The sequence below is a fragment of the Poecilia reticulata genome, linkage group LG17 (genome assembly GCF_000633615.1).
Source record: "Poecilia reticulata strain Guanapo linkage group LG17, Guppy_female_1.0+MT, whole genome shotgun sequence".
Classification (NCBI taxonomy): domain Eukaryota; kingdom Metazoa; phylum Chordata; class Actinopteri; order Cyprinodontiformes; family Poeciliidae; genus Poecilia; species Poecilia reticulata.
In genome coordinates, this window is record NC_024347.1 from 5623048 (window position 1) to 5645132 (window position 22085).

The 22085-nt window shown below is 41.2% G+C and overlaps 1 protein-coding gene across 1 annotated transcript in view; it reads left to right on the forward strand.

Annotated features, from left to right (window-relative positions):
• ephb3a (eph receptor B3a) overlaps positions 1 to 21405 on the forward strand; it is a 67164-nt gene extending 45759 nt beyond the window's left edge. The window contains exons 12-15 of the mRNA XM_008433273.2: positions 6656 to 6871; positions 10004 to 10153; positions 13110 to 13303; positions 18288 to 21405. Of these exons, the coding sequence (XP_008431495.1) occupies positions 6656 to 6871; positions 10004 to 10153; positions 13110 to 13303; positions 18288 to 18399 (672 nt within the window). The 3' untranslated portion in view covers positions 18400 to 21405. The remainder of the gene's footprint in view (positions 1 to 6655; positions 6872 to 10003; positions 10154 to 13109; positions 13304 to 18287) is intronic.
• The last annotated feature ends 680 nt before the right edge of the window (positions 21406 to 22085 follow it).

Below are 22085 nucleotides of genomic sequence, written 5' to 3' on the forward strand. Positions count from 1 at the left end.
AACTGTCTTTATGTGACTCTTAAAGTGTCGTCCGTCTGACAGAATTGCTAGTCACAGCTCTGTTGCTGAAGATCATAGCTCTTATTTTTGTGCCCAACTTGCTTAGTGAGAACTTAGTTGACGTTGCTCGGTAGGGAGGATTGTTCTTTACTATTTCACAGAAGAAAAAAAAAAACATTAATTTGAGATGGATGACTTGACTGATTTTTGGTGTTGACACTGCACAATAGGTGTATAACAAGGTCTTGCAATATTGCAATCTCATTATATTTATCATCAAAGTAAATTCTGTCTTGAAACTTTAAATTTGACACCCTGGCTGTATTTGAAGTAATAAGGGACGTTGCTCTCGAGATGCACAGTCACAGAGTCGACTAATAAAAACTTGCTGAGCGGGGTGATAACATTATTAAGTTGTCTGTGTGTCAACATTTTGGGCGCGCAGTAAAAAGAGACTGGCAGAGAATATGAGTGATTTCTAAGCAGTGTAAGAACATTGTGATAGGCTAACTGTTAACCGCTAATGATGCTAAAGTTCACATAGAAGGCTTATGAACCGCTTTTTGACGAATTTAGATGAGATTTGACAATTACTAGTTTAAAAAGTGGAGCTCTATAACTCCATATTGAACAGATATTCTTTAAAACTCAGCGCGAGCTTTATGAAACCTTTATCCTGTTTGTGAACACAAACAGGTATTTTTCTAAGCTTTTTTTTATAACCTCATAAATGTTAGATTTTTGTTAGCACAGTCAGACATTTTTGATCAAAAAGTACTTTAGAATTTTTCTATTTGTAAATTTTTTTTTATTTATGTAAAATAGTCCATAAATGCTTGCGTCTTTTTATTGTATGTAATTCCACTTTGATTTAACCTCTTGTAGTTAATTTATACAGTCGCCTGGAAGGACTTGACAAAATGCTAAAGCCAAAACCAGAAAAATAAAAGCTATGCTAAAACCAACGCTATGTTAGCAAGTTTAGCATAATTACCATTGTGGCTCATCTGGTTGAAGTTGTGCTTTTTTGTTGTGACGTTGTAGTTTTTTTCATTTTTATGACCCTTCTGTGCCACTATAAATTTAGATGGATATAGAACTAATTACTGGTTTTTGTAAACTAGCTTTATTGTAAAGAAAAAAAACCTGTGAAATTGTCATGAAGTTGGAGTTGGAGGCTCATTTCATGCAGTAGAAATAGTGGGAGTTTAATGAGGGGAGTTGGTGGGTGAAACCACCTGATTGAACTCTTCCCTACATCCACTGGTTTCCCCTCTGAGCTCTGAGGTTCAGGATGAACTCGGGCTTCTTTAAGTAACTACCAAACTATCCTACCCAGCAGTACTGTAACAATGTATTAAACTGTATCCTGCTGACTGCGTTGGGGCCGCTGTTTGTGGTAACCACAACTTCCTCAGATAATTAGGCTACTTTGTAAGTTTTATTTGGACTGTCAATGCCCCCGTCGTTAGACTGAAATAGGTTTTAGGCTGAGTGAGAAAGTAAAACTCGTCTCCATCTCTCCGAGTTGCTGCTCTGTTTCATGTCCTCGGTTTGAAATTGTGCCATTGGTAGTCGTTCTTCTGTAAGACGAAAAAGAAGTGTGCCCAAGCTCAGCACGCTCTGTGGAAATTAGTGTAACATGACTGTTCCTGTCAGTAATCACTGGAGCTACATCCACTGAACAACATAAATACCAGTTAAACATAAAAAATAAAAAAATTCAATTCACCCCTGCTGCTGCTAAATTTGTGTAATGATTCTTATGGTTCTAATTTTGATTTTGGTTCATCGTATTACACACTTACACATCCGGTGAGGTGCAGAGGTGAGCAACCTGTAGCTCTTACAACCCAAATAGGTAATGTTTTCATTTATGAAGACAATAAGAAAGTGAGGTTGTAGCTGTACTGTGTCTAAAACAAAGGCTACCAAAGGTGAAACGCTTTCAAAAGTAATTTAGTTTTGTTTATTTTACTATTATATTTTTATCTAGCTTTGTTTTTTTTTTTTGTTTTTTTTAGCCATTCAGCTGGGCTCATTCAACAAAAAATAAATTTCCATGTAAAAGTTGGATTATTCATGTTGTTAAATGTGAAAGTACAAATAACCATCACACAACAGAAATGCAACTTTTAAAACACCGTTTCCATTGACCATACAGTTTGAATTACAAAGATAAATTTGCTAAATGAAAACACGCCAATTTGGGGGGAAAAAAACAAACAAAACTTCATGCTTTTCAATAAAAAAATTTGTTCCCGGGTGAGGAGGTTTTTCTTCTGTAATGAAATAAATGTATTTCTCAAAACGGCAATGGAAACACTTCTCTCACATCACATGAGTTGTGAACACCCAGATGTTACTTCTGGAGGAGAAATGATGAAGAAGACAACAGGAAGTGGTAGGAGGAAGATGGAGCAGTATGTTTTGTAACGACATCATGTGAACAAACTTATCATTTTTAATCACATTTCTTACTAGAAATGGCGCAATTGTAAAATTCTGGTTGTGTTTTTTTTAACAAGAGGAATATTGACAAAGTTTTGAGCGCATTTGTAATAGTAATAAAATAATAATACTGTTGCTGTAGAGATACAGTTCATAATTTCCTAAGGGTGTTTCTGTTAAAAGCGGCTCATATTCTACCTGCAGCAGAACCTGTTGTCATTAGTTGGTCCCACAGCTGAAGCTAACAGCTTGCCGTAGAGGACAGGTGTCAGACTCCAGGCCTCCATGGCTGGCCTCCTGCAGCTTTTAGAGGCACCTCTCTGTCAACACACCTGAATCACATAATTACCTTTAGTAGTACTCTATAGAATTTCAGTGCAAGAAGAGATAATTTGCTTCTTTGATTTAGGTGTGTTGGGAATTGGGACGCATCAAGAAGTTGCAGGACAGCAGCCCTCGAGGACTGGAGTTTGACGTCTCTTAAAACAACTCCAGTCTCATAAATGTGATGTTTATGTAAGGTCTGCATTGGCCTTATCTTCAGTATTGGGTCTCTTCCTGACACATACTGCCTTTGATTATAGCACAATCAACTGTGTCCTTCAGTGGCTTTAAAAACTCTATATACGTATCTGAAATATGACAAAAGCGATTTTACTTTGTAATTTAACGTCTTGGGCCTCTGTCCCTTTAAAACTTCCTACTCTTTCTAAAACTCCACGTTCAGAAAGTCATCACAACATGGCTCCTCTATTAAAGTTTTAACATTTTTACCAGCGTTTCACTGAGACGTAGTTCCTACAATGAGCTCAGTAGATGAACAGTTCCGCCAGGTGTTTGCCAATTGCTGCTAGCTAGTCTGAAGGAGCTCAGAGGGGAAGTTGCAGGGGAGGGAAGGTCTGTGAAGCTCAGAAGCTTGAAAACTAAAACTGAGGAGGACCTGCGTCTGGAAGGCGGAGCTAGGTCCACCCAGGTGTTTTGCACAGCTGAATGGTTGCCCTGGGAGATTAAAAGATTTCTCAAAAATGCATGAAGGAATCAAGTCAAGAATCAAAGAATGATTTTGATGAAGAAATAATGTAACATGATATGAAGCTAAAAAAAGGTCAGTGAGGAAAGAGTCCCAACATTTGGGCGCCTTAAGTGGCAAACAAGACTGACCAATGGATGTTTTAGATTTTGAAACTATACAGTCCCCACCAGCAGAGGCTATATAGACCTTTTCGAAATGCTAAAAATTCATACAATTTTTATAGGGGAAAAAGTTTGTATTTGCTGATGATGCTATTTTATGTGCATCTTGTCCAAAACATTTAGTTGTCTGATCATACAATGAGATAACAGACTTCAATGCAGAAGAGGGGAGCTGTGATCATGACGTAATACACTAAGAAAAATATTACAAAATCATAATATTCATATATAATAAAGCAGCTGATAAAACAGATTTGTTTTGACCCTGACAAACACCCTGGATGTGGCGGCAAAACTTCACATTTCTCTGAAAAATGATTAGAAACATATTCATTTTCTTTGACTACTTGAACAGTTTCATATTTTATGCATACCTCGAAGGTACATGTCATACTGTATTTGTATTGAAAGGAAATCTACAAAGAGGTGAATCATTTATGCAGTTCACGTAATGGTTACAACAACTGTGACATTAAGTGAAGTGGTCCAAAAAACAGAAGGATAAAAGACAACAAAAGCTGATAGTGATTAAAGTTTTAACTTCATAAAATGTTGTGTTCTGTTTTACTGGTTATGTATTTACTGTGACCAGGGAAGCTTCACATGTTCACAAAGGAAGATCATTAGCTGCTGTTAACTTTGTAAAACATTATCAGCTTCTGTGTAATTAACAACCCAATTACAAACATGATGACGGGTAACTTTTTTTTAGATGTTAAAGTCCCCATTAGTTTTTCACCCTGATAACTTCACTCTCAGATACCAACTAATCTGGATTCATACTTTATGAGAACGTCAATAGTTATACATTATAGGTAATATTTTAATTGCTTATGTCCTTTTTCACAAAACCTCGCTTGTGTTAATAAAAAAAAAAACCTCAAACAATTGATTTAATAAGCTGCATCATCAAGATAGTGTGTGCTTTTACTAATCAAAGGCAACTCTAAACAGGAGAGGTTTTTAGTCTAGATTTAAAGGAAGTCAGATTTCTGGAAGTTTTTTTTTTTTCCAGATTTGTGGTTCATAGAAGCTGAACGCTTCTTCTCTGTGTTTGGTTCTGAGCGGTGTAGGGTAGACCACAACCAGGAGACCCCAGTTGATGGAACAACAGGTTTTTGATGTATTTTGGTGCTAAGCCCTTCAGTGATTTATAAACTAGCAGAAGTATTTTAAAGTCTTTGAGCTAAAGTGGAAGGAGTTGGAGATTCTGTCCTATAAGGAGGACTTTAAACCACAGGAACAGCATGCTGGGAGGTGTTCAGGTGTTATAAATCTGGACCAGTTTCAAACCCCACCCCCAGTTCACAGAAGGTTCATGGATGAAGTGATGGATTAGTGCAGATGCTTTGTACGACAGCAGATTAGGGTGATCTGCTGCGATGCTAAGGAGAACAGCTAAGGGAAGGAGAAAAGCTAACCTGAAACCGTTGGACAATGTAAATGGGTATCATTCTGCTTATTACCACGTCTTTATTTGAAAACCTGTTCTTGGAAATTACAGTCAGTAGTTGTAGCTCCATGTCTAAACACATTTTTTGTATCACAAGTCATTTCATCAACAAACGGATGTTACTACTGGTGAAAACGAAGAAGACTGCAGGAAGTGGAAGACGAACGATGGCAACAACTTATATGAAGAAACATGCACATGATTTTAACTGCATTTCTTATTTAATGGAAACAATGCAATTGTGAAGTTGTTTTTTTTTGTACGTTAGCGGAATATTGACAAAGTTTTCCTCACATTCATAATGGAAACGCAGCTTCAGTCAGCTATCACATAAATAACAGAGAAAAACCTCCTGCCTGCTCCCTGCTCTCCTCTCTCCTGCCAGTGTCACTCAGCCGGTGACTCAGGGAACTCGGAGTTCTACTCTAATGAGGAAACTACTGCGTTAACCACCACCACGCACACACACACACACACACACACACACACACACACACATTTATTTACTGTCCGAGTCGGTCACTCACGGGAAATTCTCAACTCATGCTTCCCAGAAGACCTACTTTCTGAGCTTTCAGGACATGTGCGCATGCAGAACCTTCACAGGCGTCCTGAAATAACACACATGCATACACAGGACTTTCTGAAGGCCTGCAGTGAATCATGGCTGTTTATACATCCATCCATCCCGGCCCGTTCGCCTGTCGAACTCCACCGGAGTGTGCAGACTACAAAGCGAGCGTGTTTACCATTTCTGCCATGTCACATCTGTGTGTGCGTTCCTGCTTTTCTCATAGCCGAGTCAAAGGAGGCAACGATTATGCAGCACAGTATTTTCTCCAGTTTCTCTTCCCGGTTTTATTAGATATTCAGGTCATGAGAGAAGAAACGTCTCCCCGGTTTTTTTTTTTTTTAATTGTCTATCGACGTTCCATCGATTCTCTCCGGCTCTCGGATCGTCAGGGGGTCACGAGTCTTCACAGGTCGGACCGATCATTTATTCTAATCTCCACTTTGTGACATGCTTCACTAATGTGGAGAATTGTGAAATGAACCCTGAAAGCCCCACAATCTTAAGATTTGTTTCATGCTTCTTTAATGGTAGCAAAAAGGAGGGCAAATAAATAAATAAAGAAGCTGCAAATCAAGGACTTTTTGGTGCAAGATGCAATTGGAAGGCGGTTTCGCTTTAATGTGTTGTTGTTTTGATGTCGATGAGAAATCCGCCTCGGTAGCGGCCGTGTGTCTGCGAGCGGCCTGTCAGTTTGTTTTATGTTGTTTTTGTCAAAGCGGTATTAGACACAAGCGGCTTCGGTGCAGCAATAAAGTGTGTAATTAATCTACTAATTGGGCAGCGTGTGTGAAAAGGTCAGCTGTCAGTGAGCGTCAGCAGCAGCTGCGACGCATCATGACAGATGTCATGTTTGTGTGGCGTCAGTGACTGATCGGCTCCCCTCCGGTGTTGTCCTTATCTCTTATACTCCTACATTTCCATAATCATCACATCCTCTCTCTTCCTCGCCGCCCGTCCTGAATCTCTTTGGCTCCTATCTGCAGCTCAACGACGGGCGCTTCACCATGACGCAGCTGGTCGGGATGCTGCGCGGCATCGCCGCCGGGATGAAGTACCTGTCAGACATGAACTACGTGCACCGAGACCTCGCCGCACGGAACATCCTGGTCAACAGCAACCTGGTCTGCAAGGTCTCCGACTTCGGCCTCTCACGCTTCCTGGACGACACGTCCGCTGACCCCACGTACACCAGCTCCCTGGTCAGTCAGATTAATGTTCTTTTTAATCTAACTCTTACCGTTTCTGAAACTCGTTTGTTTTAGATTTTATGCCACGTACTGAGGCAAAGTAGCTCATAGTTGTGAAGTAGAAGGAAACTGGTTTTCACGTTTTTTTAAATTTTCTTACTAGAGCTGCACCAATCTGACATTAATATTGGTACTGGCTCTGATATCTAAAAACATCTAGATTCTAGTATTGTGGCACTTTAATCAAACTCCTAGAAAGTCAGGTTCTCCAGGGGAGCTGTTAATGTAAAGTCAGACTCTGGTTCTTTGGCACAGCGCCGAACAGGTTTTTCAAATGGTTTGGTTGTTTGACACAGTGAAAGAGAAACACGGCAGTAGAAACGTAACAAATGTTGCAATTTTGGTGACCAACTGAACCGAGTCTAAAGGACTATCAGGAGGGATAACATCCTGTTAGCTGTTGGCAGATCGGTCCAGCTGAGCTGTGGATCTCTGCAGCTCCTCTATAATTACCATGAACCTGTTGGCTACTTCTCTAATTAATGCCTGGTTTGCCAGTTCAGGTGGTCGGCCATGTCTTGTTTGGTTTGCAGATGTGCCATGCTCTCTCTGCTGGAACTGCTTTAAACTTCTTCACAGTTTGATCCCTGACTAGTCTGCTGTGTTACTTGGTGTCAGTGACCAATGTATAAACTAGAGATGTGCCGATCAGGATTTTTCCTGTCAATTCCGATCACCGATACCGATCACATAATTATTTTATTTTTTTTATCATAAGCACTACCGGTTACATTATGTGGAAAAAGGAACCATGAATTCACCTTAATTTAGACAAAAACTTGTTTTTAATAACTTTTTCCAAGAAAAAAAACAAAGCAGACATTGTGCAAATTGTACTGCTATCAGTAATACTATCTTTAACAGACTGAAAACATATGGAGGCTCAGAAAAGGCTAAAATAATGCAAAAAGTCAAAATAAAACCTCTCAACATTGCCAAAGAAATTCAAGTATAAAACTTAACATTCAAAGGCAAATACAGGATCCATTACAATAAACAATCCTGAGTTACTGAATGAAAACTTCCTGATAGCATGGCGGCTAGCTGATTACTGCTAGTTTTTATTGGATGTTTCTGACTAAGCTGAGTAATTATGCAGAACAGGGAGGAGGCAGAGAAGATCGATTATTTTTTCAGAGATTATCTGTCTCATGTTAGGACAGCAAAAATTTTAATACATATGTAAAATTAATTTTTTTAGGTTAGATGCTGCAGCTTTAAGCAGAGGTTCGGTGTGAGAGTCACTACCAGGTGGAGCAGAAGCGGCGCTCTGTCTGTCAAATATTACTTACTACCTGTAGCGCGGAGCAGCGGTTCAACAGCGAGAGCAGAACCAGGGTCTTACATCGCAGCTCGAAGACTTAAATTATTTTCCAGGTTATTTGTTTAGCTTTCTTACCGTCATGCTAATYCKKGTGTTTGTAGCTGTGCGCTGCTTTACCTGCTGTCTGATCCTCCATATGTCTTTTTTACTGCAGTGAGCCTCGATGTAGCCAAACTCCTCAAGTATGCCATTGTTTTTATGTCGTATTAGATTCGTCGTGTTGATGCATTTTGACGTGCTTCAATTTTCTGCCGCAACAAGCAAACTTCCCTATTCACTCAGTGCGTTATAGTTCCACATCGCTTAGTATTTGTTGCTGCGCGTTTGCGCAGAGTGAAGAAAAGAGGAGACCAGCTGCACAGGCAGGCTGYGAAATGAGATGCAGGTGATCGGTTTGTGTGATCGGCAACAAGAGACCGTGATCGGCGATCACCAATCACCAATCATACACTTTTTCACGGAAATAGGCCGATTATGATCGGTGGCCGATCAATCGCCACATCTCTAGTATAAACGTATTTGTACATAGAAGAAATTACACACAGGGAGACTTGATTTACTGTTAAGGTGACTTCTGAAAGGAAACTCGTGTTGTGGTAATAAGCCATGTACACACATAGCCAGTTCTTCTATAAAAACATTCCAGTAAAGTTTTTATCCACATAAACTTGTACAAATACGCCCATGGGCGTTGTTTTAACATGCCAAAACCATAGGGGGCAGTTTAGCACACAGCTGAAACCTATGCCAGCCAATCAAATTGCTTCAATATAACCAATATTTCCTGCTACAAATTAAACATGGTGCCAGGACATTCATTTGTGTGAACAGGTATGTAGGTTGAGCCGCTTTTAAATAAAGTATTAGAATATAATGTTCATAAAACACAAGGTGATGTTGATTGGAAATCAGAGTAAATATGTGGACATATTGGCGCATTACTTGTCACAGACTGTAATCTCTGCTCTGTTTTCACAGGTACACTCGCAAACACAAATAGTTTTCTCAAATCTCATCAAATATGTAATCATGTTTAGTGATATTAATCGAAGTGTTTGCGTGGATGAATGAAAAAACACATAAGATGTCTTCATTTTCCCCGATATACAGTTACACGTGGACCAAGAGTATAGGGGCAGAATATAAATTGGTATTGGTAAAAATTATTTTTGAAATGTAAATAATTTTCCCCTCATTTCCTAAATATTTCCTACTTTGAGGTTTTTGGTTGTGTCCTCTTATTAAAATGTAGAAACACTGAATCAGTCATACAGAGAAACGCTCATTTGTCTTCAGGATATTTCATTCAAGGATCAACAAAGTTTAAACCTTTAAACCTCGGAGAAGACGAGAGTGAAGAAACAAGTACATACGTAGCTTTTTATAGTCACGTACACAAAATCAAACTTCCCTTACAGAACTTAACATGTCAAACATCAGCGTACATAAAAAGACAATACAGTCTGGATCATGTCTGATTTTGCATCCGTGACCTTTCAACACAACAGTTCAATCAAAGGTCAAGATGATTAAAACACGTCTCAAAAATACCCGTCCATAAGCTCCGTTCTCCAGTAGACAAGTCAAAGTACAAAGTTGTCACCACAGTTATAACAAAATACAAAGAAGTTAGTGGTGTGTGAAAACTTGCGGGGCACCGTATTTCTGTGCTTCTCTACTGTTTCTGGATTGCCGTGTATTCTGTAATAGCGATGTGTGTGTGTGCGTGTGTGTGCGTGTGTGTTTGTGTGCGTGAGCAGGGAGGAAAGATTCCCATTCGGTGGACGGCGCCAGAAGCCATCGCCTTCAGGAAGTTCACCTCGGCCAGCGACGTGTGGAGCTACGGCATCGTCATGTGGGAGGTGGTGTCCTATGGAGAGAGGCCTTACTGGGACATGAGCAACCAGGACGTGAGTTGGCCGCGCCGCCTCCCCGACACACACACACCTGCGCCGCAAATTCCTTCTCAAAGAGTTTTACGACTAAAGTTTAGCGGGGGCCGGCTGGGAGTTCCTCTGAGCAGCTGTGGCTTTGATTTCCAGAGTGACACGTTGGACCCCGGCTCTGTTCTGGAGTCTTTATCTCCTCTCTGCAGATGCTGGTGCAGCTGTGTGCCTGTGTTCTACCTTCTTTTTTACTACCTTATTTACAGCTCAAGCCCGGCACACTCCCTGCAAATCCATACTGCAAAGCCTCCCCTCCTCACACTCACAAAGGCATTCTCAGGAAAGGCTTTTTTTTTTTTTTACGGGCCTTGTTACCTGTCGGCTATCTGCTCTGCACAGACACTGGAGCTGCAGCACCGAGCTTTGTAGGAAAGAAAACAGAAATCTCTGGGTTCCTCCTCGCTGAGCAAAGTGCCGAAGCGGTGCGTACTGTACACCTCCACGCAACTCTCCGAGGACTACCGGCTCTGTATCGCGCTTCAAAAAGGAGACGTGCAACACTGATACCAATAAAGCAAGGGAGAAAAAAAAAAAAAAAAGGCAACCAAAATGAAAAATGGCATTAATGTATGTATAACTTTCACAACAAAACCCTAACGCAGTAATGAAAAGCATCAAAGCAGAGGCTCTCCATTGTTCCCCGTAGCCTTTGTGCCACAGCCGTTGCTCAATAAGCAACAGAGTCAACAAATACGAGATATAAACAGAGGTACTCACCGGCTGGAGGCACGACACAAAATCAAAGGACAAGCAGCGGGAGGAGAGGAGCGCAGCAGAACTGCTTTATTGTTCCCAAATGCCAGTTTTTTTATTGTTGCGGGGAGCTGGAAGCCCATACAGAGCTTATGGAGGTAAATGCAGTTGCTAGGCGAAATCTAATCAATGAGCCAACGTGCTCTTCCTTCACTTATTGTTTTCCGCGTCAGTCACAGCAGTTCTGAAGTGACAACATTTGGGATTAGTTTTTTTTAGTTTGGCAGAGACGCTGAAAGGAAGGATGGAATATTTGACAGCACAAACTGAGCAGCTGTCAAACGCAGGACATAATACAGAAAGTGGCGATTATCTTACTAGAACGCCAACAGACACTAAACAGAGTCTTTATGTGGTTAGTCAGAACTACATGGTTGAACATGATGGGGTTTATTTTAGCTTGTAGCGAAGGAATGGGGAGTTAGTTTTTTTCAAGTTGAAATGCTTTGTTTGACACCACTAAGACCGTAAAAGAAATTATAGGTTATGGATTGGTGGTTCTCAGACTTTAAAATAAGTAGCTCCTCACTTATTACTTAGATTTCAAAGTACCACAATGCTGTCAAGGACGGTGGCCTGGAAGGGTTAGGAAAACGCAAGAGCCACGCCGTACAGTCAAAGGCCACAACGCAAGTTATGCTTTGAAATTGTTCATAAATTCTGTTTTACATTAAAATTTTATGTTGCTAGCAGGTTTAGCATACCTTCAGTTTTAGCATAACTTGTATTGTAGCTTTTTGTTGTGGCTACTTGTGTGTCTTTTTTTTGTTTTTTGTGGCTTTTCTTGTGTTGTGGTTTCTCGTGTTGAACCTTTATGTTGTGACTTTGTTTTTTGTGGCTTTTCTTGTATTGTGGCTCTTCTTCTTGTGTTCAGTCTCACCTGTGAAACTTGCAGGCATTTAGTCAGCAGAAAATTCCCCTTCAAAGGTTGATCCCAAATGCACAGTAGATACAAAAACCCCTGAATCACTTCACAGGCTGAAGAGGATAAACAAAGATGGTTATGTTTAAGGTAGATTTGCTGTTCTCCTCCTGTTTTGAATTATTGATCTTCTCGGGGACGACAGGGACACAAAAACTGCATTGACATCCTGGTGAGACTTGGCTTTACTTTTCTTTTCACTTCAGTTTATTTCCCCTTCTTTTCAGTGCATTATCAGTCCCCAAGAGGCTTCAATCAAAAATCAGAGTCTCTGTGTGAAATGCTCAGATTCGACGAATGCAAAAACGGCACCAAAAGGGTCATAAGTGTCAGCGAGGTCCATCTGGACAAACCGCTTCCTCCGTCTCTGGAGGCTGCTATGTTTCACAAGAGGTTTTACTCACAAAAATAATTCTGAAATCTTTGTGCATTAGGGGGGTGAATGATTTTGACATGACTCACAGCCCAACAAAATAAAAAATAAAACTCTGCCTCATCCAGACCAGTCAGAATTGACTTTGTAGGCATTTTTATTTGACCATACAGCCACTTCCCTAAATGATCCTGTATTTACACACGCATTGTGAATGCCTGAAATGTGTAAATATTCAATCTTAAAGACGATTCTTTCAATGTCTAAAATAGATTTATTATAAGTTCAAACTGACGTGTTTTTAAGTTAAGATTGACAAGCATAAAACAAAACAACATAAAGTAGAATAAGCTCAGATCCCACCAATTACTAACAGCAGCTGTACTGGATGAGCTACGCATCGTCACACTTTCCCTTCACAGCCGATACAGACTCAGTCCAGGACTTTTCACTTTTTTGTTGCCGTTAGAATTAACACAGATTTATGGTGTGCCTTGGAGACGTCATCATCTGTATTCTAAGAGCAAGTCGATGATCCAGGCAGGTGATGCCACTTCATCAAAATGACTCAATTCGAGCAAAAGAACAGAGATTTTTATCTAATCAAAAATAAACTGAACTTTGTCTCAGCGTGGAAATCATGTGTGTTGCTCAGGTGTTCATTTTAAATGTTTTTGTCCGTTAATATTTAATTGCGCACCTTCAGAGGATGCTCCCTGATGTTCAGAGTAACAAACTGCTGCAGTTCAAATAAACACTTAACCAGTCTCTACGTTTTGCAGCCACATTGAATTCAGTGGACCTTGAACATACAATGTTTACGCCAGTTAGCTTAAAATGATCGTACTTATGAGTGGTTTTCCTTCTGTCAGGTAATGACAGCAGTAGAGCAGGACTACCGGCTGCCCCCGCCCATGGACTGTCCCATGGTGCTGCACCAGCTGATGCTGGAGTGCTGGATGAAGGAGAGAAACCTGAGGCCTAAGTTCTCGCGCATCGTCAGCACCCTGGACAAGCTGCTCCGCAACGCCGCGAGCCTCAAGGTGGTGACCAGCAGCTACTCAGGGTGAGTCAGACATGTAAGTTTGATTGGACCAGAGCCACTCAGGTCGATGCCCAACAGCACTGGTGTTCAGAGCAACTTCATGATCTGCTAGCTGCGTTTCCATTGGCCTTAAAATTGCGCAAATTGGGATTCCGAAAAAAAAATTTGCTTAGTGGAAACAAAGCTCTAGTTTTTCAATAAAAAGCTCGTGCGCTAGGATGAGTTCTTTTTTGGGGGGCCGTATCAAATGGTTGCATTTTTTCAAAACTGCAATGGAAAAACTTTTTTGCATCACACGAATTACGAGGTTAACAGCTGGATATTCGTACCAGCGGAAGCGATAAAGAAGATGACAGGAAGTGGCGGGAGGATGATGACGCACAGCATGTTTTTTATTTACTTATCGCGTGAACAAACTTCACATGTGGTTTTAATTGCATTTGTTATTTAGTGGAAACAGTAATTGTGAAATTGTGGGTTTTTTTCAACATTAGTGGACCAACCTTTGCGCACATTTTGTAATGGGAACGCAGCTACTGTTGTCGGGGTGAAAGTCTGGGATGAAGTGAGTTATGTTTATGTAAAAAAAAAATATTTGTAGACATGGAAAAATGTGGCTCTCTTGGGTTTAGTTGTGTAAAAAGTCTTAAATCAATCTTTAATTTCTGCAACTTAATTTGAAAAATCCGACCTTTAATTTGAGCACGAGTGTGGAAACACATCCTGTGTGTAATGCAGTGGTTCTTAACCTGGGTTCGATCGAACCCCAGGGGTTCGRTGAGTCGGTCTCAGGGGTTCGGCGGAGTCTCTGCCGCGGAGGTAAAGACACAGTTGTGTAAAGTCGTGATGACGCCCCGCTTTGCCATCACTTGCTGCAGAGGATCAGGTTACATTGCTTAGCCAATCAGAGCTGCGGAGGAGTCCTGATTGAAGGAGTTCCACTCTCAGCATGGATTTGAACTTGTGTCTTTAATTACTTCAGCAAAGCTCAGTTTTTACCAAATTCTATAGTCTAAATCTGCTCCTTAGTCGCATCTTTTCGGCGTTGCTACTGCCTCTAGTGGCTTGGGGGTGGTAACACAGCTAATTTAGTTACATTACTAAATCAGAATACCGCAAAGTATTTGTAAGTGTGGTGGGGAGGGGTGGATTAAGAAGGGTTCAGTGAATGCGCATATGCAACTGGGGGGTTCGGTACCTCAAAAAAGGTTAAGAACCACTGGTCTTACTCTTCCCTTGAAATCCAAATATCTAGAAGCTTCCATGTCATAAACTCTTTTAGTTGTTGGCTATTAGACTGGAGAAGAACCCATATTCATGTTCCCATCAACGTACTGAAAAGGATTTAAAGGAAGGTAATAAAAAAATATCCAAACTCACCGGTATAGTGATCAACTTGGGGAACCATTAGATTCCGATTTTGGCTAATCCTGGTTTTTTTGGGGGGGTTTTTTGTCCAAAAAAAATCGCAAAATATAGCAGCCTATTTTATACCAAGTTCTTAACAGTAGAGTTACTGTTAACGGTGCTGGTACAGATGTGACCTTGTTGGCGGCTCTCAGCCTTCTCTTACAGCAGAGCTAAAAGTGGTTCATTTTCAGACATTTGCGGATTCTTATGTAATATTAACCGATTAACGATCTCCTACTTACTTGGGATAGATGCCAAAAATGTTTTTCTATCTTTTTTTTATTTTTGTTCTACCTTCACAACGCTGAGCTAGCTAAACTCCACTAGGGCTTTAACTGGAAGCATGTGCTTTGATCAGATAAAACTTGGATTTTCCAACAACAAAAAAACCCAGGGATCCTTATTAAAATGCAGAGCATCATAAACTCTTACTACGAGGAGGAGATTTTTTTAAAATCTACTGAACTCTGCCAGTAAACTGAAAATGGATCATTGTTGGGGATGAACTTTGTGTGCACAATATTAGGATAGCATGAAGATGCAATCATAGAGTTGAAAATTGCAGTGATGACATCGATCATGAATAACTCGCACTTTTCTCTCTATGCTTTTGTTCCCCCATCATCGTTGACGTCTGAACTTCTCCTCTTCAGATTTACTGAAATCTATATCAGTTGAGGACAGAAAAGTCTAATTGTCCAGATGTTACTATTGATACAGAGTTTGAATAAATGATACTGGAGATATTATTCAGCCCTTTGTGACTGCCTTGTTGCACGATTGGAAACGGAGATGTGTATTGTGATTCAACATACTGCGTAGCTCGATCTGGTCCAAAACAGAACACCGAGCGCTCCTTCAGACACAGAATCAATGTTCCTCCCAGGTCATCCAAGTTCCCATGATTCTGGACCAGAGATCTGTGAAATGCCTAAGGACCAGAAGAATGGTCTCCTACTGCCAGAAGCAAAACATTTAAAGCAGTGATACCAGGGATAGAGTTCAGTTTTCTCCACTATATAATTGTACTGAACTAAAGTTTTGATTTTTCAAATTTTTTTCGCTGTGATATTATACTACATTTAAAGCTGCTTTATGTAAATTTTTCAAACTTTTTTTTTTTTTTACAAATTTGTTGAAAATGTCACCATGTCATGACAGTATAATCTGTAAAAAAAAAAGTTCCTCTGTTTTCTCCCAGTGCCAACTAGAAACAAGCAATCACAGATAGGAGGCGGGTCTTAGCGCTGTCAATCACCTCTACGTGTGGCGCTGCTCATCCTCCATTGTCCTCGCCTTGCTCCCTGCCACACTGCAGCTAGGATAGCATGTTGTGAATGCTAAGGCTAGTTAGCATAGCCACCAAATGACGGCAGATAAATCCTGTAACGGTAAGATGTTTTCTCTGCTATCAACACATTTAGCAACGAGTACATGAGGATGACTGACAGCGCTATGACCCACCTCTTGGCTCAGATTGGTTGTTTTTCTCCAGATGTTAACAGCAGCTCAGGTAGGAGGTGAGGGAGTTCGATCTTTTCACGGATTATCTTTCACGACATGGTGACAGTTTAAACAAGTGAAAAAACAATTTTTTATGTAACTTACATTCTGCCGCTTTATTTAATGCTTCTAACATCTGTACTGCCAACCTTTATACACTGTATGAAGGTGTTTGAACAGGCGTGTCCAGGCATTGACTTTTAGTGAAGCATTTGTTTCAAAATGCTTTTTAAAATCTGACATTTTCCCAAATGGATGTCCGTCTGGAGGTTCTTAATCATCTGTCTGCTCTGACGGTCGTCACTTTAAAATAAAAGGCAACGCGTTTGTAAATGGAGGCAACTTTGCTACTGTGGGCAAAGTTTGGCACAGAAAAAAACAATCACTGTCCTCTTTCTTTTTCTTTTTTTTACTCCATCAGCACTCAAAATGGTCTGGAGGTTATTCCATGATGGAAGCAGAAAATAAAGCAGTAATGCATTTTCCTTCTTCCTTGTGTGAAATTGTCTTCGGTATTGTATATGACTGGCGCTCAGCGCAAGATAAAGATTGGTGCTGCGGAGACGGGCAGCGCTGCGCCTCTGGGTTGCTGGAATAAGATGTCACAGAAAAAAAAAAAAAAATGTCTGGCCTGAAGAGAAGCACAACAAGGTGCGTGCTCGTTGGCTTTGCTTTGTTTTATACTCCGTGTTGACTCGATAGGATGCCTCTTTGCGCTGAAGGGCCTTTTTGCTGCCAGACGGATGTCTGCCTCCGAGTCTCTGACACTTCTCGGTGGAAGTGGAGATGTGATGTCGTAGGTAGCTGTGCTCGCCCCCAGGTGTTGGTTGTATTTTTTTTTCCCCCAGCTTTCTCCTTCTGACTTTTTGCAGACTTGGAACGCTCCAGCATGCTGACGTGTTTGTTCTGAATTTTGTTAGCCTGGAATTCAAGTCAACAACATTAGCGGTGTTCTTAGCGGGTGCTCAGAACACCGGATCGGCTGGTGATGTATAATGAATCAAACGCAGACCTTCAGCACTGTCTACGCCGCCGGGCTGGCTGGCTGACAGACAGAGAGACGCATACAGCAGAATTCACACGTTCAGTTTCCAGGTGCGGGTATCGGCTCCTTGGCTCACAGTTTTCACTCTAACACGGAGTCCCCCGAGGGCATTTCCTGTGCCAGGATTTGGGCTCAGCGAAGCTAATTGTGTGTGGAAATGTAATGGCTGACCTCGCTTTAATTCCCCTTCCACTTGGCTGGATGCTGGAATGTAGGTGATAGGACAGAAAGCGGCACACGGGGTGCTGATGTGGAAAAGCAGGAGGTGATGAAGTGTGAGTAATAAGGGAGATTGAGGAGAAGCTAAAAGAGAGGAATGTGTTTAATTAGGTTGCTAATGAGCTTTTTAATGCATCAGGGGAGGGCGCGCCCGGCGAACACGACGGGCGGGAAGAAGGGGAACGCGCGCGCTCCTGTTTGCGTTGCGTTGCTCGTGCGTCTGCATGTTCCTCTGTGGCTGTGTGCCGATGACATGCCAATGATTAATTTATGGCCTCATCTGTATGCGGCAGTGGCGAGTGATAGATGGGGAGAGGAGAAGAATCATGTTGTCAGAGCGATGATTTAGAGAGCGTCTGCGTCGCCATTGGCTGCTGGACGATGCCGCGGTCAGATAAAGGGGATGCAGAGAAGGGATATGAGTTGTGGCGCTATCTGCTTCAGCATCTCCAGCCACCCGGGCCTTAAAAACAAGGACACTGGCCGGAGAACAAAGGACACTCGGCCACTGGTGTCCCAAAGATAGCCAAGAAATATGTTGAAGTTTTATTAAAAACTGAAAACGTGATGAATAGATTCTGGCCTGGCTCTGGAGCTGCTTACAGCAGACGAGGCTTCAAATCAGCACGTTTTACGGTTTATTCCCATGATGTGGCATTTTATTATGTGCAATCGTAGGATCTGAGAGTGAGGAACTCTGCAGAATGGAGCTACTCCGACACAAAGATGGGTTAGACTTTAATCCGGCTTCAACAGAAAGACTCAGACTCGCGGCAGCTTTGGCGTCTGCGAACTCGATGCTGACCTGTGTGTCGTTTGTCTTGGCAGGGATCTGCTGCGGCTGGGAGGAACACTGCCGGGACACAACAGGAAGAGTCCGGAAGACAGTCAGGAAATCATCCGGCAACAGATGAGCCAGACTCTTCCCATCAGAGTGTGAACTGCTGCAACGCATACAGAAGGAGATTAAAGAAAAAAAAAAAAAAACTACCTATGAACTCTGACGAGGAGAATCTGATGTACAAAGTCTAAAAATACACAAAAAAAAAAGAGGGCGGGGAATAAAATATGAAGGCAATGAAAGCGGACCGGTTCGAAGACTTCCTTCCCACTGGAGACTTAACGTCTGTATAAAGACAATTTCCCATTGCGGTGTGTGTGTTCATTACTTGACACTTGTGGATTTGTGACTGTTGACATGAAGCCAAACTTCTTAATGGACCCTCTCAGGTTGTGTTTGCATGCCTGCATGTGTTTTTTTTTTCCTGTTTCTTTCCGCTGGTTGGGAATCAGCATTTCCTTCTTGCCGTCTCACCGAGGAAAGGCGAGCTCGCAAACAAACGTCTAAATGACGCAACAGTGCCAAGATGAAGCAAACCCAACCTTCAACACAGCTTGACCTCTGTATCAATCTGCTCAACCGTTTGTTTTTTTCTTTTGTAGTTTGTTTAAACCCAACCAAATAGGTTCCTTAAAGTTATTTTTGGCGATGAGAAAAAAAAAAAAGGAACTTTTCATCCTCTTCCTCTTAAATACCGTCTTCCACAGAAATGTACTGGGAGATCCGTGTTTTACGAACCTGTACAAAGCATCCGAGTCTTCACCCTCTCCTGAACCCCCCGCGTCTCTCTGCGTTGGAGGCGAGACGTAGCTGACACTGTGCGGGACACGTCATGTGCATGCCAAAGTGGAAACTCCGTCATGAGAAACGTACTTACCAAGTTCCACATTCGCTGTTGCTTCGGTGGCATCTTGCTGTTTCGGGCTTTAACGTCCGCGTTTTCTTAACCTCCCTTGACTCATAAAACGCATTGTTTTGAATGCTAAGTTATTACCTGATACTGCTATTTTTTTTTTTACTTGGGCTTAACTTTTTTATTACAAAGCTTGTTTTTATTTTTTTTTCTTCCCACATTGAAAGAAACCAGACAGACGTGAATGAGTGAATTAAGGAGACATTTGACTCAGACAGGCTAATTATCTTTATAATCACTGAGCAGACTGTGTCAGGATCGATGTTGGGCTTCTTCCTGCCCCAAGCAGAGCTGCAGATTTTATTCAGAAAAAAAAAAAATCGCAGCTTAGCAGGAACTTAAAACTGACTCAGAGGTAGGAAAAAAAAAACTGCAGAACAAATCCGCCATTGTTTTGTTTCTTCCTAATCAGTGTTTTCCTCGGAGCGCCAGCTGTCAGTGCAGTTTCTATCTAAACCAACTGCCTGTATATAACACCATGTTTGTATTAGACCAAACCACTGAGCAGTTACAGCTATCCGACCTGACTTTGGCCTTTTGCAGGGCCCTCACTTATCTGCTTGTTATGTTTTCATAAAGCAACGGATGAGGGAATTTGACGGTCATTACCAGGGATGTCCCGAAACCGATCCGAGAAAACCGTTTCGGAAAACGCCTCAACTGAACGATTCCTCATATTGTTTTATTAAGTTTTGCACTCAGGATCGTTTTCAGAAAAGTTTTCATCCACACGAACCCACACAAATCCTCCCTTGAGTATTTTTGTAAACATGCCAAGCCCATAGGGGGCAGTGTAGCACAAAGCTAAAACCTATGCCAGTCAATCAGATTGCTTCAAAACACAACTTCCTGTCAGGAATTAAACATGGCACCAAGAGGCTCATTTGTGTCGACAGATAAAAAGGTTGAACTACTTTTAAACAACGTGTTAGAATATAAAGTTAATTAAACACAAGACGATGTCGATTGGGAATCTTGACAAAGCGGATATATTGGCACATTATTTGTCCCAGACTAATTTGCGAGACCTTAAGTCTGTTTTCCTTTGTACACACATGCAAACACACAGTTTTCTCAAATCTGCACTTTGATCAGAGTTTTATTAAATAAAACTGAGTTTTTGTGTGGTTGAAAGGCTAAAACAAAAATTTACTTTTTTTCCCCAGATATCTGGCAACATGTGGACTAGACCTAAATTTAGTGAATTTTAATACATTTTTGCATGAGGTCGATATATACTGAAATTAAAATAATAAATGCTATAGCTAACGTTGTAACTGTAATGTAAATGTTACATTATTCCAACAGAAGTAGCCGCTTTGAATAAGGCCATTGTACATTTCTGCATTGATTTTTAGACTTTATAAAGTTAAACTGCTTTTTATCCTGAAGTTTATCAAATTGAAAATGTCATCAGATCCTGCCTAGTGGAAACCTGTGCAGCTTCATTTTTTCTATGATCTGACTCGAAACAAAGTTACTTACTAGCCTACTAGCTTAGCGTTAGCATGCTTGCTCTGGTTTATCAAAAAAAAAAAAAAAGGTTTTGTTAATTATTTGGCGAGTGTGTTTTACCTCTTCAGTCGAAATATCACAGCAGCTCTGAGTGATATTTTATTGCATTTCTAGTTAACTGGTTGCAGATAAAACTTGAAGTCATTCTCCTGCTTTTGGGACAGTTGGGCACATCTAAGTCACATGACTAACAAAATATGACTGATAGACCAGGAGCTGCAGCAGCCAATACAGTCTCTATCACTGTGAACTTCATTAGTTGGGGTAAAAAAACAAAAAAATACTAAGACATTCAGGAAGTGTAGATTTGTGACACGTGTGGCGCTTTCCATGGAGGAAATATGTTTACAAAAGAACAACTGCACAGCTAGCTAGAGCTAAAAATCACAGACATAAGGCCTGAAATGCCAATAGCAATTTTTTAAAAAGCCCAAACCAATACCTGGGATCGGATCGGGACATCCTTAGTCTGTCCGTATCTGAAACTAAAGAGAATCTCGCCGTGAAAGAAGAAAACGTGTCTGTTGGGGCAGAGTTTTCATGTGCAGTTAAAGGTGTACTAGATTGTAAAAAAAAATAATAAAAAAAAAAGAAAATGTGAGAAAACTAGAACAAAAATAAGCATTTCTCTTTCAGTATTTTTACGATAATCATATGCAAATAAATTATTAAACACATCTCTGGTATTCTCTTTGATTCCTAGGCGGGTTCACTGGGCCGAAAGTTCCAGGTCTCCTCTGATGCAACCGTGGGGATGAAACGAAGGGGATCGCGAGTGTGTTTTACCTCCTCAGTCGGAATATCACAGCAGCTCTGAGTGAACTCATTAAGATTTAAGATTAATCAAAGCCCGGACCGGCGTTGCTCGCCAATTAGCGAGACCGCAGGACTGTTGTGGGGATTTCAGTCTCCGCTGCTGCTGGAGAGGCTTCAAGGAGGCAAAGTTAATCTGGCCTTTCACCAAGCGTCGGTGTTGTTTGGCTTTAATCTGCGGAGCAGGACGCGAAGCGAAGCCGTCCGGCTGAGCGGCGCCGTCACCCTGTGTCTGTATTGACTGAGCAGGCTTGGCCACTGAGAGGCTCCTGGGGCTCTCGGGTGTCGAGGAGCAGACTCCCACACGATCGGACGTACGAATCCAAAATCCAACATCGAAGCTCATGTTTTAAACTTTGATTATAACTAATTAAAGGTATTCATTATGCTTTAATCAATTCAGCAATATCACTCAAGAAAAATAGAATATTTAATATATGTTCAGGTTTTTTTTCCTCATTTTAATGTTTTCTTTGGCTAACCTCTCTTTTCTGGTTAAAATTTGTGCATGATCTTACCTTTATGTACCTGTCGTTCTCCACAC